We start from the raw sequence: 27592 nt of genomic DNA on the forward strand, positions 1-27592 counted from the left end.
CCAGAGGAGGAACCATATAAGCAACCAGGATGTTGCATGTTTTTGTGAAGGGGGTTCCTATATGAAGGAGACCCCCGGGAGGCACGGGGAGAACATACAAACTCCACACAGAAAGGCCATTTTTGCCGACCCCACCCGGGCGGTGGGCACTCGAGGACATGCGGACGGGCACGCATTCCTTCAGTGTTCACATCGGTCCAGGTGGGAATCGAACCCACGACCTTCGAGCTGTGAGGCGATAGTGCTTACCACTGCACCACCGTACCTCCCTTCTGCTTCGTTTGTTGAAACACCTTTTTCTCTTCCAACGTGCATCAGTCAGGCTATTTACTTGTTTAAATGACATTAGTTTGACATTTTTATCCGGAAGTTTCCATTTTGTTTTAGCTGACCTGACACTACTGCACCTAGGGCAGCCGTGAGAGAAGGGAAAAGGGAGGGGGAAGAGACAGCCTGCAGCCGTGGAGAAACGTGGGTTGAGAGTGTGATATAAAAGTTTAAAAGGCTGCTGCTGCTGCTGTTGCCCCCTGCTGCTTTCCTGGGTAACAAAAACACGTGTACTAGTGGGACTTCTGATGTAAAAAAGGTATAATGTTCCTCCTCCCGTGTTTTATTCCAACACGAAACACGCAGGAGGCTTCATCAGGTATTGACAAGAAGATCATCCAGATCAGACTAGTCTACACACATTTATTGCAGTTACACTTTCCATAGGCTGCCAGTCTGTGTCAGTTACACTTTCCATAGGCTGCCAGTCTGTGTCAGTTACACTTTCCATAGGCTGCCAGTCTGTGTCAGTTACACTTTCCATAGGCTGCCAGTCTGTGGCCGCAAAAAACATCCACAACCCCCACCCCCCGCCTCATATCTAATACTTTTTTGGAATGCCTTTGGCTGTAGGTGTACCAAATGATACGCTTTTCTCACAGAATGCACAATTGTTATGCTTAACTGCCCCACTAAAAGAGAGCAGTTTCAGCACAGCAGGTTTCAGCACAGCAGACCACATCACCTTGAGAGCAGGTGCCTGAAAGGTGAGCTTGCTTTGCCAGCCGGTTAGTCCCTGCCCGGAGCTACTGGGAGGCCCAAACCCAAACCGGATGCTCACAGGATTTCCCAGCTGCTGTTCTCACATCCAAGACACTCATAGCAGCTGGCTGCAGCCAGCTGGGTCCTACAGCCCGTTTGGGCCCTACAGCATGTGTGTTGCTGTGTGCAGGCTGCAGCCAGCTGGGTCCTACAGCCTGTGTGTTGCTGTGTGCAGGCTGCAGCCAGCTGGGTCCTACAGCATGTGTGTTGCTGTGTGCAGGCTGCAGCCAGCTGGGTCCTACAGCCTGTGTGTTGCTGTGTGCAGGCTGCAGCCAGCTGGGTCCTACAGCATGTGCGTTGCTGTGTGCAGGCTGCAGCCAGCTGGGTCCTACAGCCTGTGTGTGCTGCTGTGTGCAGGCTGCAGCCAGCTGGGCCCTACAGCCTGTGTGTGTTGCAGGCTGCAGCCAGCTGGGCCCTAAAGCCTGTGTGTGTTGCAGGCTGCAGCCAGCTGGGTCCTACAGCCTGTGTGTTGCTGTGTGTGTTGCAGGCTGCAGCCAGCTGGGCCCTAAAGCCTGTGTGTGTTGCAGGCTGCAGCCAGCTGGGTCCTACAGCCTGTGTGTTGCTGTGTGTGTTGCAGGCTGCAGCCAGCTGGGCCCTAAAGCCTGTGTGTTGCAGGCTGCAGCCAGCTGGGCCCTAAAGCCTGTGTGTTGCAGGCTGCAGCCAGCTGGGTCCTACAGCCTGTGTGTGTTGCAGGCTGCAGCCAGCTGGGTCCTAAAGCCTGTGTGTGTTGCAGGCTGCAGCCATCTGGGCCCTAAAGCCTGTGTGTTGCAGGCTGCAGCCAGCTGGGCCCTAAAGCCTGTGTGTTGCAGGCTGCAGCCAGCTGGGCCCTAAAGCCTGTGTGTTGCAGGCTGCAGCCAGCTGGGCCCTAAAGCCTGTGTGTTGCTGTGTGTGCAGGCTGCAGCCAGCTGGGCCCTAAAGCCTGTGTGTTGCTGTGTGTTGCAGGCTGCAGCCAGCTGGGCCCTAAAGCCTGTGTGTTGCAGGCTGCAGCCAGCTGGGTCCTACAGCCTGTGTGTTGCTGTGTGTGCGGACGGCATGACGAGTAGGGTGAGATGTGATATGCTGGCTGTCTTAGCCTGCAGCACAACACCAGGCAGTGTCAGTTTGAGTCTGTAACAAAGTCACGCCATCTTCCTGGTTCAGGCATGGGACCTAGACATTTCATTCCCCATTCGTTTTCCCACAGACGTTTCGGAAAATCCTCATCAAAAGAGTTGGTACTTGGTACTTGTTGAGCCGTATAGTCTATCCACCTTATCTTTGAATGCCCCACTGTAAAAAAATAATTGTGGGTACAAGGTCCGGTTTAACGTGACTTATTGTTGCAGCTTGCCATTTCCTTTGTTATACTCTTTGGCTGCAGACCCGAAATTATAAACCGGAAGCTGGAGTACGTTATAAAAGTTATAAATATAGTCATGTTATAAACAACTAACCAACGCTGGGGGTCCGTATGGAAACAGTGTTACTCGAATTGGTTAAAAGTTAAATCAATTTGGTCATTCAGTGGCGTTTTACTGCCATGTAAAGTAACTATTACGCTAGCCGCTAGCATTAGCCACAGTAGCCGACTACCCACAATGCATTACGTTATCCCAGCACCCGAACGACACGGCTGTAGAGCAGAATGGCTCTGCTGTAAAATCCTCATAGACGTTTTTTTTGTCAAGTTAAAACCATAGACTGTAAAACAGTCTATTACACCAGAAGAGGAAGAAGCACCCATCAGGCATCATGGCAGCTAGAAATAAGGTGGATAAGCCTCCCCAGTAAGCAAATGTTCAAGTATCTCATGCAGGTACCATGATAAACTTTGACAGTATGTCTTGTCCCACACTGTGCCACAGCAACACTACAATAATCTGTGCATTAATAAGGCAATCGAAGGAGACTTTTAAAAGTAACGCAACTGTTACTTTCCCTAGTAAATAATGACTTTTATTATGCAGTCATTTCTAAAGTAATTAAATTACTTTTTGAGACAAATAACTAGTAACTGTAACTAATTACACATTTGCAGTTAACTTGCCCAACACTGGTGGTCATCATCTGTCCCCCTCTTACCTCTCCTCGATGCGGACCCACAGGTCGTTGAAATGCCGGTGCCGCTGTTTCTTCTGCTTGTTCCTCCTCTTCTTCTTCATCATCCTCCTCTCGGCCTTCTCCAGCAGCACCAGGCTGTCCGCCGGCAGCAGCATGTGGGGCAGCGGCTCCTCCTCCAGGGGGCGCCCCTGCTCCTCCTCGTGGTGGGGGAGCTCGTGGAGGAACGGCTCCAGGGGCGGAGACTCGTCGTGGCCCCGGTCCTCGCCCCAGGGGAGACCCTCTGCCTGCGGGGAGGCGGGTCTGGACGACGATCTTCTGGAGGATGGAGAAGAGGAAAAGAGCTTTGGTCATACCTGAAGATTAAATAGAATAGAATAGAACTCCACATTGGCTGAGGTCAATTGCAAAAAGTATATAAAATGATAAATTGTCTTTTAGTGTTAGCTCAAATGCATGTCATGGCATAGAAAGGCAAAGTGGAACATCACTTCCTGCTTCAGCACTGTACCAGAGATTTTCATCCGCCATTTATTTTCCCATAGACATTTCGTAAAATGCTTATAAAATAGTTTTACTTGGTCGAACCAAACGGTTCAGCTAACGCTATAATCGGGAGAGACCATAGAACATTTCACTTGGACCAAAACTTAAAAAAACAACATCGAAAAAATATGTTCTTTAAACCCGCATTTTTTTAACGATTTGGTCCCAGTGAAAGGTTATGCGATCTCTCCTGTTTCTAAATATATCTGTACCGTTTGGTTTGAACCAGTAAAACTATTTTTATACGCATTTTAGGAAATGTGTATGGGAAAATAAATGGCGGATGAAAATCTCTGATACAGTGCTGAAGCAGGAAGTAGGCGGTCACTTTGCCTCTCTATTTGCAGATGAAGTGGAGTAGAATAGAATAGAATAGAAAATAACAGAGTAGAATAGAATAGAATAGAATAGAAAATAACAGAATAGAATAGAAAATAACAGAGTAGAATAGAATAGAATAGAAAATAACAGAGTAGAATAGAATAGAATAGAATAGAATAGAAAATAACAGAGTAGAATAGAATAGAAAATAACAGAGTAGAATAGAATAGAATAGAAAATAACAGAGTAGAATAGAATAGAATAGAATAGAAAATAACAGAGTAGAATAGAATAGAAAATAACAGAGTAGAATAGAATAGAATAGAATAGAAAATAACAGAGTAGAATAGAATAGAATAGAATAGAAAATAACAGAGTAGAATAGAAATGTGTGAGGAGGATAGGGGGAGGAAGAAACCATACGTGGAGGAGAGAGGAACAAAAGAAGAACAGAGGGAATTGACGTTATATAAGAATGGGATGGTCACGGATGTTCCAATAACCAATACGCAATCTAATGGAAAACATCTCCAGGACTTTCTGGAAAACAAGATAATGTCCAGGAATGAGGAGAATGAGAGCGAAACCAAAATCCATCTTTTCGATGAAAAACACATTCGCTTCTTGACGAGCTACTGGCCGTCTCTAGCGAGGCCGCTAACAATCAGGAACCAATCGCACGCGTGTGCGCGCGCACACACGCACACACACACCCACACGCACACACACACACACACACCCACACGCACACACACACACACACACACACACGCGCGCACACACACCCACACGCACGCACACACACACACACACACACACAGATGACAGAGAGATAGCCACCCACGCAGCGTGCCATGCTAGACTGCACTACACGCTTCACAGCTGGAGGTACGAGTTCTGCCTTATCTCGGCCGCACTGCAACACGTCACTGGTGGCTTATGGGAAATATACAGATGTATCTATGGCACAATCTAATCTACACGTGGAGGGAAACAGCAGACGTAAGGCTGTTAACACACCGAGAGCGCTGCGAATATACAGCACGAAACTGCGATGCGAATATTGACCCATCTGTCAATCACAGCAACAGACGTGTACATGTCGGAGGCGAATTTCTGAAAAATCGACCTTGGTCCGAGAAAATAAACGCTCAGCGAAACTTCGCCGTTGGTATGCACGGTTGCATTGACTGATTCTGAAAATATTATTGACGTGCGAATTAATCGCACGGAAAAAAAAAACACTCTCGATGTGTAAAGGTCCTAACTGATGTATCTATGGTACAATCTAGATGGAGGAAAACAGCAGACTGACTAAGAGACATCATCAACAACAACATCCAGACATACCATCCCCACAAAACTGTTCCAGCAGAAACATATTGTCACATATGTTTTGGTGTGTGGTCAAAACCAAGGTGGTCTTGTTGCTTCAGTGCACTCATGTCGACGAGCACAGTGAGGCCTGCTATATATCAATTAAGCCTATGAGGAATATTCGATCCGCGCGCGCACACACACACACACACCCACACACACACCCACACACACACACACACACACACACACACACACACACACACACACACACACAGAAGGCATGAATATTTTGGTCATGGGTTTCATGCACTTTCTGCAATACAGTAAATCATCTTAAAGCTAAAATCATATCAGATGGGGGACCCTGGGACAAAATCATATCAAATGGGGGTCAGTGGTCTAATTTGGGTCAGTTTAGGGGTCCTTGACGTGAAAATATTTGAGAACCACTGTATTATATTTAAAATATTTGGTATATTTGTAACCAAAGATTCTGCCCCTGGGAGAAAAACAACGGCGTTCTGGATATGCGTATTTATTTTTCCTTCTGTGATCACCAATATCCACATCAGAACGAGCCCCTTATGTGATTAGCCGATTACTATTTACTAACTTAACTTAACTTAATATCCACATCAAAACGAGCCCCTTATGTGATTAGCCGATTACTAACTTAACTTAACTTAATATCCACATCAAAACGAGCCCCTTATGTGATTAGCCGATTACTACCGTAAATTCCGGACTATAAGACGCACCGGTCTATAAGCCGCACCTTCAAAGGTGACTATTTTTTTCTTCTATAAGCCGCACCGGTCTATAAGCCGCGGGTGTTTTGATGTTTAATTACCATATGAAAGGGTTCGTGCACAGAGAGGAATGTCGGGAAAGAGATCGCTGTTTGGGGAAGCTCCCATTTATTAACATTTCAACAAAACAAAAGTCAGGTCACTAATCCCCAGACAAAATCACACATTGTGGTATTTTTTGTTTTTTTTACAGTGCACACAGTGTCCGCGGTGTGGTGAAAAGAGGGCAAGAGAGGAAATTAAAACAGAAGTGGATTTATAGTTAGAAAGAGTGCTAAAGAAGAGAGAATTCCGTTTTTTTATTTTTTATTTTAGTTACTCACAGTACTATTGACCAGTCCAACTCAAAAGATATTCGGCAGTTTCACTTTGAGCTCTTGTTCCGCCGCTGGGCACACAGTGTCCGCGGTGTGGTGAAAAGAGGGCAAGAGAGGAAATTAAAACAGAAGTGGATTTATAGTTAGAAAGAGTGCTAAAGATAGTCCGGTCTGGTTATGACGAGTCTCGCTGGGTACAGTACGCCAAAGCGATATCCATTGACTCGATGATGCTGTTGTATGTTGCGCGTTTCTGTTGCACCAACGCGGAGAGGTCCTGCCCGGACGAAAAAGCGCGTACCCTCCCAGGTGAGGGGCTTCTTCCCCGCAGCCTGGAGGATGAGTTGACGGTCGGGCCAGCGGAGTAGGCAGATGAAGATGGCCCTCGGTGGCAGGCCGGGGTCTGGACGTGGCCGAGGCGCCCGGTGTGCCCTGTCCACCTCTGGTGGTTTCTCGCCTTCCTTCAGGTCCAGGATGTAACACAGGATTTTGCCACGAAAGCGTCCATGTCACCGATCTCAGCTCCTCTTTTACATTGATCAGGCGAATGTTATTTCTTTTACTCCTGCTGATTAAGTCATCAACCTGCGTGTGCAGGGTTTCGATTTTGCATTTTATCCATTTTCGGACTCACTGTGTTGTTTTTGTCCTCCAGTGCGCGGATGCGCTTTTCCGCATTATAAACTCTGTTCACGGTTGCCTTAGTTTCTTTAGTGAGTGAGTGGATGGACTTCTGCACGTTTTCAAACTTGTTTTCAAGCTGCTTAAAACCTCTGAGCGATGTCGGACTTAATCGATAGTGTTTCACGGAGTAAAAGTTTAGCCCAAGCCGTGTATCTCCAGCCTCCAGCAGGTGAGTCATTTCCTCATTCATGGCGTGATTGCTTCGTCTTTTTCTTTCTGCTTACCTGTGTTGTGTTATGTTATGTTATGTTATGTTGTTAAAAGAGGGCAAGAGAGGAAATTAAAACAGAAGTGGATTTATAGTTAGAAAGAGTGCTAAAAAAAGAGAGATTTTTTTTTTTTTTTGGAAAAAATCCATAGATAAGACGCACCGTTATATAAGCCGCAGGGGGCAAAAAAGGCCAAAAAACGGGAAAAAAGCCGCGGCTTATAGTCCGGAATTTACGGTAACTTAACTTAATATCCGCATCAAAACGAGCCCCTTATGTGATAAGCCGATTACTAACTTAACTTAATATCCACATCAAAACGAGCCCCTTATGTGATTACCCGATTACTAACTTCACTTAACTTAACTTAATATCCACATCAAAACAAGCCCCTTATGTGATTACCCGATTACTAACTTCACTTAACTTAACTTAATATCCACATCAAAACAAGCCCCTTATGTGATTACCCGATTACTAACTTCACTTAAAGTCGAGCTGAACCCAAGAATGACTTTTCTTTTCTTTTACTTCAAATACCTGGGTATGCAGTGCACCTATTTAATAATGTATGCAAAACAAATCACAACAATCTAATTTCTTTAGTTTTTCACACTTTTTCACATCAAAAGTTCGTTTTTCAAGATTTCATTGATAACAGTGATTTACAGTTTGCTGACGTCACCCAATACTATCAAATTTCTACCCCATTTCAACCAATCATATCACGACATGCAGCTGTCAATCAAATCTTCATTTCTGGATAATTTTCTCTTCCAAATGAAGTCGAAAATGGCGCCTAGTGCCTGTCATCTGGCAGAATTCCTATCCCATAAACTAACTACTAACTTGGCCAATTGTTAGAAACATGGATAAAAAACAAAAACTATAATCTCTAAGAATGCAAAGAAATGTAACTGGCTCGTTAAAACGCGCATTCCAGGGATAGCGTATCGTTATAGCAGCGATAATGGCGCGCGCATCCGAGAGCTTGGTTGTCAGGGGTCGCACTTTGGAGATTCCAGGCCGACGTGCTGCACTCTCCGCTCGGCAACACGAAGGCAGCTGGCTGCCTGCGGCTCGCTGAGCTCCACTCCTCCCGTCAAACGGCTCTTCCCGAGGGGAGCGCCACAACTACTGAATCCCACTCGATTTGGAGGCGGAACACGCCAGGATTGGCCAAAGCCCAATCCAGTCCCCAGAATTGTCAAATAAAATCATCGACATGATACTATGACCCGCCTCTCAACTTGTCATCTTAGACAAACTATGTTTTCAGTCTGAAACGGACTCATTATGCACGTGACAAACAGGTTCAGTTCGACTTTAACTTAATATCCACATCAAAACGAGCCCCTTATGTGATTACCTGATTACCAACTTCACTTAACTTAACTAAACTTAATATCCACATCAAAACAAGCCCCCTTATGTGATTACCCGATTACTAACTTAACTTAACTAAACTTAATATCCACATCAAAACAAGCCCCTTATGTGATTACCCGATTACTAACTTCACTTAACTTAACTTAATATCCAAATCAAAACGAGCCCCTTATGTGATTACCAGATTACTAACTTAACTTAATATCCACATCAAAACGAGCCCCTTATGTGATTACCCGATTACTAACTTAACTAAACTAAACTTAACACATTGAGTGCCAGCCATTTTTTCAACCTGTAGGTAAGTTGTGCCAGGTTTTTTTTTGAGGATTCTGGCTCATTTTACAACAGCCGAGGATCTGTTTTCTGTTAAGACTTCGTGAACACCAATCATCTAAAAATAACTAATAGAATGTGTGCTTTCTCTGTCTAAAAGAGTTAGTTTGCAGAGTTAGTAGTTATGTAGATATTAGCCGTTGAGTACAGCATGGTTTTAGCGTATGAGACAGCAAGCTGAGATAATCGCAGTTTTGTGAAATTCAGCAGAATAGTCACCTGCCTGTGATTGTGGGTGCCTTTGGGCGAGTCTGTATACTGTATTGTGTGTGTGTGTGTGTGTGTGTGTGTGTGTGTGTGTGTGTGTGTGTGTGTGTGTGTGTGTGTGTGCGTGTGTCTGTGTGTGTGTGTGTGTGTGTGTGTGTGTGTTCGCGCGTTGCTCCGCGGCTCTGGGGGGAGGGGATCTCTGTCCGTTCTGTGTGTGTGTCTCCGGGCTCCTCCCTCCGTCTGTGCTGCTGGGAGTTTCCAGCGAGTTGAGCAGCCTCTCCCTGGCAGCGAGTGTGGATAGGTCTCACTGTCTCTTGGGTTTGAGAGCCCCGATTAAGCCCCGTGCGACTCTAGGCTTTATGCTGCTCACCCAGTCCATTTCTGGAACCCCCCACCGCAGCAGCGCGAAGCGTCCCCGCCTACAGTATGAGAATGAGGCTCCTTCGTTTCTGACTGTAAAATCGCCAAGCCATTTCCGCGGGAGGCGGCTGCTTTTGGTCCACGGGTCCGTGGCTGTGGCTTTCTCTCTGTCTCTGTCGCCACTTAGTGGTCGGTAAAATAGATTATACACATTCTCTTGCTCCAATAGTTATCTCGAACATGTAAAAGATGTCCCACCGATGTCCCACCGATGTCCCACCGTCAAAAAAAAAAAAATGTTTATGTAAGACGAGTTAGCTCGTCCTTGGCACTCAAGCGCTGGATTATGTAAGACGAGTTAGGTCGTCTATGGCACTTAATGTGTTAATATCCACATCAAAACAAGCCCCTTATGTGATTACCCGATTACTAACTTCACTTAACTTAACTTAATATCCAAATCAAAATGAGCCCCTTATGTGATTACCCGATTACTAACTTAACTTAATATCCACATCAAAACGAGCCCCTTGTGTGATTACCAGATTACTAACTTCACATAACTTAAAGTGTAACTAACCCCCAAAACACTTTTTTTCAGCTTTTAACCAATATATATGACTTTGGGGGTGATGTGTGAAGAATTCTGGTCAGAATTTCCACATTTGACACCAAACTGTTGCCATTCTGCCATTTGTATCATTTTTCAGCAGCATAACTGGCATAAGCGCCCTCTAAGGGTGGAACACTGCTTTTTTTTTTTTTTTTCCTCAAATGAATGGGAGATTTGGTACAACCTGACGTCAGGTTGTCCCCAAAGACTATGGGATTTCAAGATAATTACTCCCCTACCCCCCCTGTACCCTTTCGGCTCCTCAGAACTCCAAGCCTATTCCTATTGAAGTTTGCTCTTAAAATACTGAACCAAACGTCGTCAAAGTTGGCACATGTCTTAATTATAGTTAGTTTCCCGCTGAATGTGTCACTACTTTATTAATATCTTACCTGGATAAGCTCGAATGATGATGTATATATTATCAGTCCGAGTTGGAAGCAGCTGTCTCCAGCCCAGGCAGGCGGGAGCGGGCGGGAGAGAGTCGTACTGTAAAACCTCATGCACTAGCGCCAAGCTCCGGGGGCGCGCGCAGCAGCAGCTGGGCTCTCTGTGCTCTGAGAGCAGAGAGAGCAGTCTGATATTTCCGCAAACAAATATGGTCGCAGTTTAGCGCACATGTAAAATATAACGCTATACTACGACGTGACAACGTGACAAAGCTTCTCTAAACACATCGGCTACTATCATATTTCCCTGCATCCCTCCTACTGAGATTATATCGGTAATGATTTTGGACAGACTGAATGCGCGGAGGAGGAGGAGGAGAGATCTGCAGCTCTGCCCTGAGTAGCCCTGAGAGACACTCGCCTCGCTCCGACTACTGTGCCCGTCTGTGAAAAGCGTCCTGTCCAGTCGCACCTTCGCAAACAGATGCGGGATTCCCTCAATCCTGTACCCAATCTCAGACTGTATTCTCTAAATCGCACACCAGCTATTTCTGTCTGTGTTTGTTTGTTGCTCCGTGAGGTTAGAGCGCCCCATGCATGCAGCAGGCTGTTTCGCCAGCCGGGGTCTGGCAGGAGGGAGGAGGCGCAGCCTGCACTGCGCTGAGAGGAAAACTTTTGCACAACTTTTAACAAGAATCACGAAAAGCCCCCAAACTAAAATGAAAAAGGGACTATATGGCAACTTGGACGAGGGAATGACGTAGAGAAATCTCGCATTGTGTTACCCCAGAACGGGGGGTTTGTCGTATTGTGTGGTGTGCTGCTGTAACGAGCCCACGTCACTTTGCTCTCGTAACGTAGTTTGAGACACTGCCATAGAGATACATGCAGAAAAATAATTAAATTTCTAGTTCGCCACTGAATTACCAAATTGATATAACTTTCAACCACAAACAGGCCACCAGCGTTGGCTAGTTGTTGATATTTATAAAGATATGGCCCCTCTCAAATAAATTATTTTTGAGGCAGTAGGCAAACTGTAATGGCGTCGTTTTCCGAAAAAAAATCTTGACTTGAACACAGCCAAAGAGTCTAGTATAGACAAGAGTATATGTCATTTCTTGGTTTTTTCCATAGGTATTTTCAAATCACTGTTCTAATACATATCTAGGGGGTAAGTCCTCCTTTAAGCTTAGGGAAATCCTCCTGGTCATTGCCAAAACATGTATGACAGAAGTCAGACCTCCCATTGCCAATGTGAATGTGGCTCTCAGAGGTGAAGAGCTGCATACCTCTGGAAAAGATCTCACATCCCACAGGATTGAATGACTATGTGAATGGTCTCTCTATTTTCACTCATCTAATGCTGTGAAGATGATGTATTTGTACGTATTTTTGTCTCTTTATCATCTTATTTACTCGTTTTTTTGTCTTGTATTGTGAACAACACTTTTGTACTGTCATTGTATACGTTTTACATAATGAAAAACCAAAATAAAATGTATTAAAAAAGGAAAATAATAGAACAGAAAATGACATCACTTTACTGTAATGCACTTATGCCACATCAAGATATTACGACATCCAAAATCTAAGAAGATCGTCTCATGTCACAATATCAATAATATTGATATATTGCCGAACTCTACTTTGGAGTCAAAGATATACATCTCGTAATGACGGGTTGTGTGTGTGTGTGTGTGTGTGTGTGTGTGTGTGTGTGTGTGTGTGTGTCTGTCTCACCAGGGCCATTGCCAGCGCGGAAAAGCATTGACGAGCCTGTTGGCTGTAGCAGGCATTGTTGTTGTTGTTGTTTTGTTGTTTTTTTGCATTTTAATAGATAGGACAGTAGGCAGACAGGAAAGGTGGAGAGAGAGAGAGACAGAGAGAGAGAGGGGATGACATGCAGCAAAGATTGAGGGCCTGTGTCCTGGTCGCTGCACTAGCACCCTGGTCGGTTGGGGCGCCTGGTTGGGGCAGAATGGAACTGGTGAGAATAGTGTGATCCTCCCACGTGCTACGTCCTGCCGGTGAACCTCCTCGCTGTCAGGTGAAAAGAAGCGGCTGGCAACTGTGCATGTGTTGGAGGAAGCCAGCTGCTTCTTTTCACCTGACATCGAGGAGTTTCACTAACAGGACACTATTCCACACAGTTGCCCTCCCCCCCCGAACATGTGCCCTGATCGACCAGGGGAGGCACTAGTGCAGCGATCAGGACTCATAACCCACCAGCTTCCCACCCGCAGACACGGCCAATTGTGTCTGTAGGGACGTCTGACCAAGCCAGAAGTACAGCTGCCGGGAACTGGACGCCAGTCTCTGTGGTGTTAGGCGAGTGCTTTTACCTCTACACTACAATACCCAGACACCCCTATTTTTTAATGTATGTTTTTGCTGAATCCTTTTCTAAGAACCCAATTACCCCCACAGGGATTGATTCCAATGTAATCATATCTAGTATTATGGCTCTAGTGCTGTCTCTGGTGTCAGTGCAGTGTGGGTGAGTGACGCGTGTCCGTGGGCCTCACCCTCCTGGCTCCTCATGCTGACCATGAAGTGGTCCAGCTGGCAGCGCAGGAAGTTGTGCTCCTCCTCCAGCTCCTCGATGCGTTTCTGCAGCCAGGCGTTCTTCTCCAGAGCCACGTACAGGTGAGCCCACAGGTTAGAGACCAGGGTGAACAGACTGTACTGAGAGGGAGGCTCTGGGGGAGGAGAGAGGAGAGGACATAAGAGGAGAGGAGAGATGAGAGAGGAGAGGAGATGAGATGAGAGGAGAGGAGATGAGAGGTAACATTCTGGAGAGAAGAGGTTTATAAAGTCAAGTCAAGTCAAGTCAAATTTTATTTATATAGCACCTTTCATACACAAAGGCAATTCAAGGTGCTTTACAAAAAAATAATCGAAAAAACAAGCAGCAAAGCAATGCACATATAAAAAACACATAAAAAACACAGCCGACAGTTTTAGTTAAAATATATACTCAAATTAACAAACATGAAACATTATTTCTGTTTTAAATAAGTTACAAGGCATTCTTCAGTATTATTATTACATGCACAGTCCATTTGTTGGAAATGTACAGGAATCTTTTTTTTAAATTACAGGCCGAGAGAGGCAGTAGTTTAGTAGCAGTTAAAAGCAAGAGTAAACATAAAGGTCTTAAATAAGTGGGAGGCAGGCCTCCCCAGGGGGGCTCCAAACAGTTTCAGGGGAGGCTCAGTGAATGGAAGTGAACAAATATTACATTAGTTATCAAAATGAGATCACATAGCCTGTAACATACAGTAACTTAGCTCTGATGCTCAGCTCCTATGCTGACTAGCCTAGCCATCGTTTACATTGAGGACGCATGCGTCTCACACTAGAGCAGGGGTGCCCAAATTCTTTCCCATGAAGGGCCAAAACTCAATCTGGGTGGAGGGCCGAGGGCCAAAAATAGACGTTGTGGAATTACATTCAAATGTATTGTGTTTTATAGAAAATTAACATTCTAAATCTAAAATAACATTTCAATATAATAATCTACTTTTGATCTGTTTGGTAATTGTAATAATTTGCAATTGGTTATATATATTTAAAAAAGCATCTGAATTTGTGGGGAGCTTAAACATTTAATCAGTAAACACCCAGTTAAAAACAGTTGTATTTTCCACATTTGTAATCAAGAGAGAAATTTGACTTAATTCACAACTTGAAAAATCCTCAAGGTACTTTGAAAATCAGCTTTATTGTCCATCTTTTGTAAAAAATTTGCCATGACAATTTGCAGGGATGCAATCTCAGGAGTGAACACACGTGGCAAGCAGATCCAAAAACAAGCAGAGCTGACCAAATTGGTCAGCACTGCACTAGAGGCATCATCTACCTGTGTCTGTGTGTGCGCCATGTTGAGTCCTTGGCTACAGCATGCAACATGCATTTCAAAAGTCCGGTTTTAGACTAACGCAATAATTCGATGTTTTAAGTGTATGTAAATGTACTGACTGATTGCAGAGATCATAGACACTCATCAACACTTTTAAAAGCAAGTTAGAAACCCTCCACATGTCCCCTCTGTATAAAGAGTTTGATGGGTAAACCTCTGTAACAGAGCCAGCCAATCAGATGAAACCCTGTAAACACCTTGTCTCTCCCAGGGCCCTCCCCACTGCTTCACTCCCACAGATCAAACACACAACAGTCTGTTGTCTCCTCTCCATGGGGCATCCTGCATAGGGGGCTGGAGGAGATGAAAGCCACCAGGGGGGTGTGTGTGTGTGTGTGTGTGTGTGTGTGTGTGTGTGTGTGTGTGTGTGTGTGTGTAACCCACACAATAACCCATGGCCAATAACCCATGGCCATGGGTTATTGGTTGCCATGGCAACTCTCTTACTAAAAGCCTTTGGTTACCTCAAATGACAATGTAAAAAAAAACAAATGGCGGAGACAGCTGTCAGATCCTTGTGCATCGATCTTCGCTTATAACTTTACTAATACTTTGCAGAAAATTATGTTTTGTACAAGAATAGACGCGGGCTAATGTCTTCTTTGCAAAAAAAAGGCTGTTAACCCCGCATTTAACCCCGCATTTAACCCCGTAACGTTAGTTGGTGTCGGGCTTTGCAGAAAGCACTCAGCTTTTCAGCAAGCGCTGAGAATGCAGCGCTGCGCTCGAGCTGCGTGTCGGGCTTTCCAGAAAGCTCTCAGCTTCTCAGCAAGCGCCAGGATTGGCCAATGTCAACTTCAGTCTCCAGAACGATCCAATCAAATCACCTGCACGTTCTTGCGGTCCCGCCTTACAGTAGTGTTTCAACTGACTCTATCAGAATACCATGCCAGTCGGACTTATAGTATTATTATTATTATATTATTATACTTGGAAACCGTTTTATAAAAGCAATATAGCACTCGAGCTGCGTGGTGTTGTGGCATATATCCCGCTGATAATATAATATAAGTTATATTACTGAGTTACTGCTAAAAGTAATATATTACATGTAATATGTTACTTTTGTAATGAGTTACCCCCAACACTGCACAGGACCAAACGCAAAACACCTCCGAGAGCTGTGATTACGCTCGCATTAATAATTAAAACAAAAAAAGATAAAAAGCTAACGTGCATAAAGTGTTCAAGCCGACTAGTCAAGCTAACAGCTAGCACAGTCGTCCATTGACAGTGAATAGACAAGCTAACAGCTAGCAGAGGCCTCCTCCATTGAGTAGCCCCGAGCTGCAGTTCTATTGCCTCCATTGACAGTGAATAGACAAGCTAACAGCTAGCAGAGGCCTCCTCCATTGACAGTGAATAGACAAGCTAACAGCTAGCAGAGGCCTCCTCCATTGACAGTGAATAGACAAGCTAACAGCTAGCAGAGGCCTCCTCCATTGAGTAGCCCCTAGCTGCAGTTCTGTTGCCTCCATTGACAGTGAATAGACAAACAGCTACTGTACAGCAGTAGGTTTGACAAGCCAGTGACAGGCAGCTGCATAGCGAGACAAGTTTCATGTCATGAATGAATTGTCACGAAAGCCCACAGTTATGAGACTAATCTCCACTGTTCACAACTTCAAACCAGCATTTACCTCACGCGCTCCCTGTTGTAAGTCTCCTCTCCTCTGACAACCCAGTAACATGCTGTAACAGGTTTGATGGTGTGTAGCTTCTATTGTTAGCATAATTATGTTGCTCAGATAGCCAGCTTCATATAACATAACAGACTCAGGCCACGGCAATTGTGGGATTTCATTAGGGGACTTAAGTGTCTAGCAAAGTCTTCTGAGAAGGGAGGAACGTAAAGCAAGTTGTTGTTGTCGTAAAAGCAATAAACAAGAAACGCAGTGGACTCGAGTACGGCTCTGGAGTGGACTATGCATGTTCAATAGTTGCCACCACTTGCGCATGCACAAATCACAACGGAGAAAGTGTTTCTGAGTTAATTTCTTTCATTCTTTCTTTTAGTTTCTGTAGGCTATAGTTTTATTTTTGTATAGGGCCTACTGTATTTTTCTTAGCTACTGCTAGAAGTGTCTTGAATTATAATGTATGGAATAAAAACTTCTACAGACCATACATACAGTCCATGATTATAAGCCACAAAAGCTGATGACTTCACCTGTATTTACAAAAATAATTACTGTAGCATATTACAATGACTCTCTCTCTTGTACACACTGCAGGGGATGAGGACTCTGACTTATTTTGATACTGTTTGTTTTTCAGTTTTTTTGTAGACCCTAATAATTTGGCATATGATTTTGATACTGATGGTTTGGTTTCATAGAAATCATTAATCATACAAGTCCAGCACTGCTGCTTTAAGCTTCAAAGACATTGTTAAAGTTCACAGCTAGAACCATGCATACTCATAGGAGTATATTGTATCCAAGGTTATTTGTCAATTTATTTTGACAAGAAATACAAATAACACTAAATAGCTACAAATATCACACAGATGAATAGAAAAAGTATAGCCTATACAAAGCATATATATATTACATGTAAGATAGGGACAAAAGGACAGTGAACTCGCAAATATATAAAAAATAGCCTACATCTAGCGGACACAAAAAGAATTTGATGGATTTCATGACTAGTCAATTGATAGGCCTACACCAACACTGGCTCAGTCTCAAACTGACAAAAACAATCTAAGGGAAAATGTGCAATTACAATACAATAAAAAAAAAAAATCTCAGCTTTCGTAGCTGTCACTGTGCGATCCAGATTGTGAATCAGAGTGCCTGCCAAGCACTCTGCCTGCAGATCGGGACAGGACTACAGTTGCTCAGGCTGGTGGGGGCCTGTAGCATCTAACTGGCCGACTGGGACCTCCTGTGTTAGCAAAGACACATTACAGGACTCGACCATCATCAGCACATCAACATGAACTCGCCAAGCACACCTCTCTTTTGATCAGGTCTGGTCTTCTGAAGGAACAAACAAAGTAGGCTACAAGTAGCCTACATAGGCTACTGGCAGCTCTCCTGACATCACATATGGCCATGAGCAGTAATTGCAGGTGAGGTGAGATCCAAACAGTGACATGTGACGTGAAGGTCTTTCTCTGCTCGCCCGCCCTGCAGCTCGCATACACAGCTCGGCTGCTACGCGGCCTCGCCAACAGTTCGGCTGCTGCGTGGCCTCGCCTGCTCTATTGGCATGTGCAGCCAACAATTCCTCTCCCTTTTACAAAAAAAACATCACAAGTGCTCGAGTGACTGATGATTTCACAATGCCTATGACATCATCAGTGATGTGATAAGATGATATCCACGATGACATCATGGTGATGGGACATCATCAGTGGGACAAAAATTGAAACAAACAGACAAAGCCCACTTGCTCCCTTTTATATGATGATGATATATAAACTTTTCCTGGCTGGATTCTTTGCATTATATAGAAATGCGTATAGTTAGGCTGTTTTTAACCAAATCGGAATGTAACATCAGATGAAACTGTAATGATGGTCAACAGTTTCACCTGCTATACAAACACTGAACAATGCAGAAAGTAGTTTCAAGAACACAAACAGAAAGAACAGCACAGTTGAAAGTTGACTTATGTTCCACCATGGAACCACGATTGACGTCACTCACGTACGGCCACGCCCACCGCCGCCATGTTCTCGACATAGCGCTGCAGCTCTTAAGTGACAACCTATGTGAGAGCAGCATTTATAGGAAGCTAGCCGCCGTTAGCGTTACCTGTATCGTTCCTATTGTGTTCGGATGGTGACCTGCGTTACATGTGGCTGTAGTAATGACAGCAATAAAGTCCCCGTGGTTTGTTTCTATCTCTACCGTCCACAGACGTGAAGGGAGCGAGACGGAGGATATGTCAGCAGCACAGGAGAGGTGTGTGGATAGTTGGGAGAGACAGGTGAAACTTTCTGACAGCTCCTCACAGCAAAGTCTGTTCACCTCGTTTTTTCTTTTGTTTATTATTACAGGCATTAACGGCAGCATACAAACAACAACTCTGGGGTTTTTATTGCTGTCATCACTATCGCTATTTTGTAATGGAACAGAAACGACAATAAGGCCGTTACTATAGTTGTCAGCTGCAGGACGGTATGTCAACAATATGGCGCTGTGCTGTCCGGTGTTAGCGAATAAGGTCTATAGTCCCCCTACAATTGTTGCAATGTCGATATTGAGGTATTTTTGGTCAAAAAAGATTGTGATATTTGATTGTCGATATCGCCCAGCCTTAGTCTATCCATAATATCACTCATCTGAGATAGTCTATAACCTCACTAATCTGAGATATCTATCCATAATATCACTCATCTGAGATGGTCTATAACCTCACTAATCTGAGATATCTATCCATAATATCACTCATCTGAGATACAGTAGCCTATCCATAATGTCACTAATCTGAGTCTATCCATAATATCAATAATCTGAGATAGTCTATAACCTCACTAATCTGAGATTCCTATTCAGATCAGGTATAGATTAGTGAGATTATGGATAGGTAATACCTATATGAGAGTATATCCATAATCTCACTAATCTGAGATAGTCTACCCATAATCTCACTAATCTGAGATAGTCTACCCATAATCTCATTAATCTGAGATAGTCTACCCATAATCTCATTAATCCGAGATAGTCTACCCATAATCTCATTAATCTGAGATAGTCTACCCTGAGATAGTCTACCCATAATCTCATTAATCCGAGATAGTCTACCCATAATCTCATTAATCTGAGATAGTCTACCCATAATCTCATTAATCTGAGATAGTCTACCCATAATCTCATTAATCCGAGATAGTCTACCCATAATCTCATTAATCTGAGATAGTCTACCCATAATCTCATTAATCTGAGATAGTCTACCCATAATCTCACTAATCTGAGATAGTCTACCCATAATCTCATTAATCTGAGATAGTCTACCCATAATCTGTGGTCCAGCACTTGACGCAGAGGTGTGCTGGTGAATCTGAGGAGAGAATCCATGGAATATCTTAGCAATCCTTAATAATTCTATCTTTAAAGTCTACTGATAGATGTTCTAGTACTTTTGTGCAAAGCACAAAGGGAGATTTAGAACAAAAAGTATACATTGTGACTGAAATTGGACCAAACATTGGCTACCAGTTAGCCCTGGCTCCACCAGGCTTCCGGGCCTCCAGGCTACCCGCAAGCCCAGGATAACACCAGGCCTCCAGGCTACCACCAGGCCTCCAGGCTACCACCAGGCCTCCAGGCTACCACCAGGCCTCCAGGCTACCACCAGGCTTCCGGGCATCCAGGCTACCCGCAAGCCCAGGATACCACCAGACCTCCAGGCTACCACCAGGCCTCCAGGCTACCACCAGGCATCCAGGCTACCCGCAAGCCCAGGTTACCACCAGGCCTCCAGGTTACCACCAGGCCTCCAGGCTACCACCAGGCCTCCAGGCTACCACCAGGCCTCCAGGCTACCACCAGGCTCCCGGGCATCCAGGTTACCCGCAAGCCCAGGCTACTACCAGGCCTCCTGGCGACCACCAGGCCTCCAAGCTACCACCAGGCTCCCGGGCATCCAGGCTACCCACAAGCCCAGGCTACCACCAGGTCTGTGGGCTACCACCAGGCCTCCAGGCTAGCAACAGGCCTCCAGGCCTCCAGGAGACTCCTGCAGTGGGAGGTTTGTTTTTAACCTGTAATCCACTGTTGATATTGAGGAGATATTTTAACATTCATTCAGGGCTATCTGGACTGTCGGTAAAATGCCTAGAGAAGGCAATAAGAAGCAAATGGCTGATGATATTAAGGAAGAGTTTGAGGAGCTGAAAAAATCTCTGAATTTCATTTCTCAAGAGGTTGCTGGTGTTGTTAAACAGCAAAACATTATAATGGAGTTGATGGGCGAAATCAGGGAGCTGAAGAACCAGAATAAAGAGAAAGATGTCAAGATTGCCCATCTAGAATCACGTGTGGATGATCTTGAACAGTACTCGCGTATGAATGACCTAATAGTGAGTGGTCTCGAGACAAGACACAGATCATATGCAAGTGTATCCACAGGTAGAGGATCCAATGTGGAAGCAAGTGAGCAAGAAATGCAAACCCTAGAGGAGCAAGTGGTTGCATTTTTTGTTGATAAAGGAATGCCTATTGACAGCAAAGACATAGAGGGCTGTCATTCAATCCCTAGCAAGGATAGAAAGACCAAGCCTACCATCATCATTCGTTTCACAAACAGGAAGCAGAAGACTGCTCTTCTTAAACAGGGGAGAAAGCTGAAGGGGTCTAATGTGTACATCAATGATCACCTGACTAAGAAGAATGCGGACATTGCTAGAAAGGCTCGATTTCTCAGGAAAGATGGCAAGATTCAATCTACGTGGACCAACAACTGTAAAGTTTTCATCAAACTGAATGGTAACCCTGAGGAAGCAAAGGTCTTAGTCATCAGAGAGCTCAAAGACTTGGACAGATTTGTCTGATCGATGATGAAGGACTCCTCATTGAGAACAAATGGGCATGGATTTGATTGGACTGAGAGAGATAAACAAACAAACACTCATTCTACAGCAGAGAATAAGAGTCAATCTGCATTGTTTATTTATTTATTTACTTTTCTTCACGTTATCTATCATACGAGTCATGTTTGGTCATCAATGCCATTCTAACTGTCAATTCTCGCCAGGTACAGTCGTTGTTTTTCCCTATGTCCTCTTTGTTTCCATTTACCATGTCAATTAAATTACCAAAAAAAGGTCTAAAATTTGCACATTTAAATATATGTAGTTTAAGAAATAAGGTTAATGAGTTATGCTCAATATTGATTGATAATGAAATAAATATAATGGCCATTTCAGAAACGCACCTGGATAGTACTATAGAGGATTCAGAGTTGTTTATACAGGGTTATAATTTATTTAGGTTGGATAGGAACAGGAGTGGAGGTGGGACTGCTTTCTACCTGCAAGACCAAATACCAGCGAAAATCAGGAAAGATCTTGGTATGAATGGTGTGGAAGCACTCTGGCTTCAAGTACATTTACCTCACTTGAAGCCAATTCTTGCATGTTGCTGCTATAGGCCACCTGGTGCCAATATTGAATATCTGGAAAATATATGTATGATGCTTCAAAATGTAACGGATACAAATTATGAGGTTTATTTTGCTGCTGATATGAATATTGATTTCTTTGCCAGTAATTGCTCCTTAAAAAGAAAGTTGAGCGAGGCAGTAGTGGTCTGTAACTTAGCACAGATTGTTAACTTACCAACAAGAATTGGCATCAATACTGATGGCACTACTTCGGCAACCTGCATTGATCATCTGCTCACAAATAGACCTGAAAAATGCTCAAAAGTAGTCTCTGTTCCTGTGGGTTTTAGTGATCACAACATTATTGCCATAACTATAAAGACAAAGGTGCCAAAAGCTGGACCAAAGGTTATTCATAGGAGGATGTATAAAAAATTCTCTGATAATGAATTTTTGAATGACTTAAAAAATGTCAACTGGGATACAGTCCTTAATTGTATGCATCCAGAGGATGCCTTATCAGCTTTTATTACTTTATTTTCTGACATTTGTGATAAACATGCCCCTATCAAGAAGTTTTCGGTTAAGACAGCAAGAGCCCCCTGGTTGGATGAGGAATTAAAATCCTGTATGAAAGAAAGAGATGTACTTAAAAAATCTGCAATTATGTCAAACTGTCTGACGGATTGGCAAGCCTACCGTTCACTAAGGAACAAGATCACCAAAATCAACAGGAACAAGAAAAAACAATACTATCAAGAAAAATTTGTGCAATGTAAGAGTGACAGTAAAAAGCTGTGGAAAACACTGAATGAAGCTATGGGTAGAGAAAAAACAAGTAAATCCCCTTTATTTGTTGAAGTGAATGGTTCATTTGTCACTAAACCACTTGACATTGCAAATTACTTTAATAGTTATTTCATTAGCAAAGTAAACACAATAAGAGATCAAATGTTGCCTGTGAGCGGTGGGCTGTCTGATTCTATTATTAGGAACACAATTATGTCAGATAAGATGTGTAATTTTGAATTTAAAAAAGTCACTATAGGTGAGGTACAACAATTTCTTACGTCGATTAAAGGGGACAAACCCTCTGGAGTGGATCAATTGGATGGTAGACTTTTACAGCTTGCAGCTACGATTGTGGCAGTGCCTATATGTCATATTTTTAATTTATGTTTTGAGAAAGGTATTTATCCCCAGCTATGGAAGATTGCAAAGGTTACTCCGCTGCCCAAAAACAGTAGAGAACCGTTTGCCGGGCTGAATAGCAGGCCTATTAGCATATTACCAGTGTTAAGTAAAGTATTGGAGGGAATTGTGTTTAAGCAAATTCAGCATTACTTTAAAGAAAACAACATCAACTCTGATCACCAACATGCATATAAGGAAGGATACTCCACCAGCACAGCTCTCACTTCGCTTACAGACGAATGGCTAAAACAAATTGACAAGAAGTCTGTTGTGGGTGCTGTGCTACTAGATTTCAGTGCAGCATTTGATATTATAGATCATGATTTATTACTTATGAAGTTATTAGCATACAGATTTAAAGACTCTGCTATTAATTTGATGAAAAGTTACTTACTAAACAGACAACAATGTGTAATGTTTAATGGAGCACTTTCAAGCATTGAAACACTTCAATGCGGCCTTCCTCAAGGAAGTTCCCTTGGGCCTCTTCTTTACTCTATTTTTGTGAATGATTTACCATATGTTCTAAAAATTGCAGGTTTGGCAATCTATGCAGATGATACAACATTGTATGTATCTGCGAGTGACACTGAGTCAGTTAATAGGCTGCTTCAGCAAGAATTAATGCTTGTTTCTAACTGGGTAGTGGAGAACAAGCTTAAGTTGAATGTTTTGAAAACAAAGAGTATTATGCTGGGTTCTAGTTATGCTTTAAAGTCTCAGCCTATACTGTCTCTTTATCTGCGGGATACTGCTATTGAACAGGTAAGAGAGGCAAAATTGTTGGGAGTGACAATAGACGAAACTCTATCTTGGTCTACTCACATCAATAATATAGTGTCTAAAATGAGTAGCAGTATTTCTATGATTAGGAGAAGTGCACATTTGCTGACTGATGATACAATTAAACTCGTAATTCAGTCCTTAGTCTTGTCTCGTCTGGACTATTGCCCAGCAATTTGGTCTAGTTCCTTAAAACAAGAAACTGTAAAACTACAGCTCACTCAAAACAGAGCGGCACGTCTTGCTCTCCATTGCTCTATAAGAAGCAGTGTGGAGGGCATGCATGCAAGACTGAAATGGATGAGGGTGGAGGAGAGACTAGCATGTAGTTTAATTATATATTTGAAAAACATTTGTATCTTGCGTCAACCTTATTGCTTGTTTTCACAACTAATCTCCACATGTAACAGACATGGCTATGACACCAGACAGGCCACAGGCCTGCGCTTTACTTTACCTCTTCCAAGAACTAACGCACTTAAGAAAACTGTCATGTATAGAGCTGTTTCCCATTGGAATAGGCTACCAACAAATCTTACCAGGATCAACAATAAATATACTTTTAAAAAAAAGCTAAAGGAAGCAGTCCTTTGCAAAGACATTGTACTTAGTTTTGTCTGAGTGCAGTGTTTTTGTTTTGCTATTCTTTTCCAAGTCTCTTGCTCGATTGAATATTCATGTTCATGGAAAATGCGTGCATTCTCCATGAAAATGTGTGAAAATGTGTGCATTATTAGGGCAGTATGCCCTTGTATGACACTGTTGATGTTTATTATTTAGTTTATCTAATTTTATTTAGTTTATCTAATTTTATTTTTATTTTATTTTAACACAATCTTGTGGTTTTAATGTGAACATTGTTCACCGTTTTGTTATGTGCAGTGTAATTGTTTTGTATTTTCTGTATGTTGCAGGGACCCCAGGAAGAATAGTCTGAGTAGTCAGACTAATGGGGATCCATAATAAACAAATAAACAAATAAACAAAAATCTCATTAATCCGAGATACAATCTATCCATAATATCTCTAATCTGACACGCAGTTGATGACCCATAAACCCCTCAGTGTGTTGTGACAGCAGTGTGAGAGCCTCACCTCTCCTGTTCATGGGCCGAACACGAACAGCCACCTTGACATTGGCGTCGTCCAGACTGGGCTCCCCCATCCTGACTCCTTCAACAGAGAGGGAAGGTAGGTAGTAGTGCTGATCTCCCCGGGTCAACAGTCATCCAAAAGCCTGGAAACGTCGCCTTGCTAGCCGGGACAGTCGGCCAGCTAGCTCCGCGCTCAGTGCCGCTGCTCCTCCACAGACCATCCATTTCCACAATCAAACAAACAGCCTGGGGAAATCCTGCAGGAAGCCAGGCAGCCAGCCGCTGCTTCTTCTTCTTATCCTCTGCTCCTGCTCATCGTCCAGGCTAATCATGTATCTCCACAGAGGTGTGGGAGCTGGAGGGGAGAGGGTTTAGCTAGGTTAGATATGACATCAGCTGGTGGATTAGAATGAGCAAACACACATGCTATCTTGAGACAAAACACAAACGGGCTAGCCTGCTAATTTGCCTGGAAGAATGAGAGGGAGGCTAAAAGTGGAAAGGAGGAAAGGAGCATGTTTTCCTACCATATGACTACATTAACGTACCCAGACATTAACCAGCATTTAACCGACATACCGTGGTGGATTCATCCCAGAGGTGACATCGTTAACCGACACAACGATTCCCCTCTTCTTCTTCTTCTTCTTCTGATGTTTAATGGCGGTTGGCAAACATAATTGTGTGCATTACCGCCACCTTCTGAATTGAACGTTTCACAGTACTGCAAAACGATGTCCAACCAAAGTGCTCCAAATCATAATATTGTCCATTCTGTCACCCAGACGCATTTGTCTGAGTTTTCTCAAATGATTCCCTCAGTATATTGTCTAAATCTTTCCCGTTTCGACAGCTGCTGAACGATTCCCCTCGTTTTTTTACTGCCGTTTTAGCTACCTACACTACAGCTTTCCAATGGAATCCGCTCTGTCCTCCTGCCTGTGGCGAGCTACAAGCAGCTACCGGCACCCACCCTTCCGGTTGGCAGATTTCGCCTTCAAAGTAAAAGCGCAAAAAGTTGTCCCTCAGAACTCAGAACCCAACTCGTACGATGCTCAATTTTCACTTGTATGATTGAGGCCAAAATTTGGGCTCAAAACAAGTCAGACAGAAATTGTTTGGGTCAGTAACGTTTCAGTTGTGTTTTCTGCTTAGTTGTGTTTTGTGTGGTCAAGGTTTTCTAATGAGCTAGTAGACGGGGAAGACGGAGACGGGATTGTCATAAATCTTTCAAAATGAATTACTCGTTTAAAAAACTATGTAACGTTAACCAAGGGTAACCAAGGCGTAGCCAAATGTAGGCTAGTTAGTGTATAACATATAGGCTACGTCTAATTTTCATCATTTATGTTTTCTTAATATTTTCATATTCCAAACCTTCTTTTTTATGTTGTCTTCTGTGTGCAGCTGCAACGACCACTAACCTGGTGTTTTCTCACTGACGGGGATCATCACCACGACCCGACTGAACGATCGAATAAAGCAAATCAAGTAACGGGTCAGGTTGGGCGGCTAGTCGTCAGCTGTCCGGTTTAGACTCAGCAAATTATCTACGTTAAAAGAATTTGCGTAAACAATAGCCATCATTCCTTTGGTTAAAACATGGAAAAATGTGTTACAGCTGTGTGCCATCTGCTTCTGTCCCCCAAAATCACGTGACACTTCCGCTACACTAGTGTAAAGCTATTGTACATTTATAACACGTAGCACTTCCTATTACAACTTTCAAAATTAAGCCACGTCAGAATCTGAATCAGCTTTATTGGCCAAGTAGGCCTATGTACAAACAATACAAGGAATTGGACTCTGGCTTGCTTTGCACTCATAGTACTCACACTCACATACACAAAAAATAAAGCTGTGCACAAGTTAAAAACAGGCAGGGCAAAAGGGTACAGTATTAGACCTCTGTAAAAATGTAGCCTACAGTAACTAGGCTCATAAAGTGTGGTGTAAAGTGTTTTAATTAGCTATAGAATACATATCAAGTCTGCAACATCAGAGAATCCAGTTCTTGTTTAAATTGAAAAAGAAACGATCAAGTAGCGAGGCTACTAGATATTGATTTCAGTGTGCAAGTATGCAGAGAGGTTGGCTCAGTAGGTTAACACATAGTTATTTGGCCCAAGCCTTGACGAGTGGCTTGTTTTGATAGTTTGATAGGAGGCAGACTACCGCAAAAAGCTGGTTGATACTGCCAGTGATGGTCAGAGGGTTAATTCTGGGGTGTCATTTTTCATCTAAATTGTAATCTGTTTCAGTTAGGAGATTCCATTGCACTACTAGAGGACGAGGTTAATATTAAATATAGATGTATAATATTGATCTTGATTATTCATATTTGACATCTGTACTGAAATTATGCAGTAGCCAACAGTGAGAGGTGGAGAGCAGGCCTGACTTTGGCTCCTTGTTTTGTGCTTCCATCTTGTGGTTTCTGTGGGAACTACAACATGAGCTAAAACATTTTTTACATTATTTTTACATTACCTGCCCATAATTCTTCTATGTAGAATTGTGTTGAATATTGTAAAGTAATTAAACTGTGCAAAGTTTTTATTTTCCAAAATGAATGAGCCCTAATGCATCTTAACTTAGTGTGTTCCATTCTGATCCTACTAATCATGCACTCCTCTTCCCTACTTCCCCCCCAGTGACCGACCCTCTCCGACTTATTGCTGGATCTGATACGAATGCCTTCCTTTGGTCTCCATCCCAGAACCTCTCTCTCTCTATATATATATATATATATACTCTCTCTCTCTCTATATATATATACTGTATATATATACGGTATATATATAATATATATTTATATATATATATGCCTTATATATGCCTTATATAAGGCCTTATATATGCCTTATATATATGCCTTATGCCTTACTTATATAGAGGCCATTATATTATATAG

General features: G+C 43.2%; 1 protein-coding gene across 1 annotated transcript in view; it reads right to left on the minus strand.

Annotated features, from left to right (window-relative positions):
• LOC310771727 (uncharacterized protein) overlaps positions 1-16242 on the minus strand; it is a gene marked incomplete at its 5' end in the record, with an annotated part of 24694 nt that extends 8452 nt beyond the window's left edge. Inside the window, 3 exons of the mRNA XM_083631933.1 lie at positions 3151-3444; positions 13136-13328; positions 16197-16242. Coding sequence (XP_083488059.1) covers positions 3151-3444; positions 13136-13328; positions 16197-16242 — 533 coding nt within the window. The remainder of the gene's footprint in view (positions 1-3150; positions 3445-13135; positions 13329-16196) is intronic.
• Between the last annotated feature and the right edge of the window lie 11350 nt (positions 16243-27592).

The sequence above is a fragment of the Poromitra crassiceps genome, assembly GCF_964638095.1.
Source record: "Poromitra crassiceps genome assembly, chromosome: 2".
Taxonomy (NCBI): Eukaryota; Metazoa; Chordata; class Actinopteri; order Beryciformes; family Melamphaidae; genus Poromitra; species Poromitra crassiceps.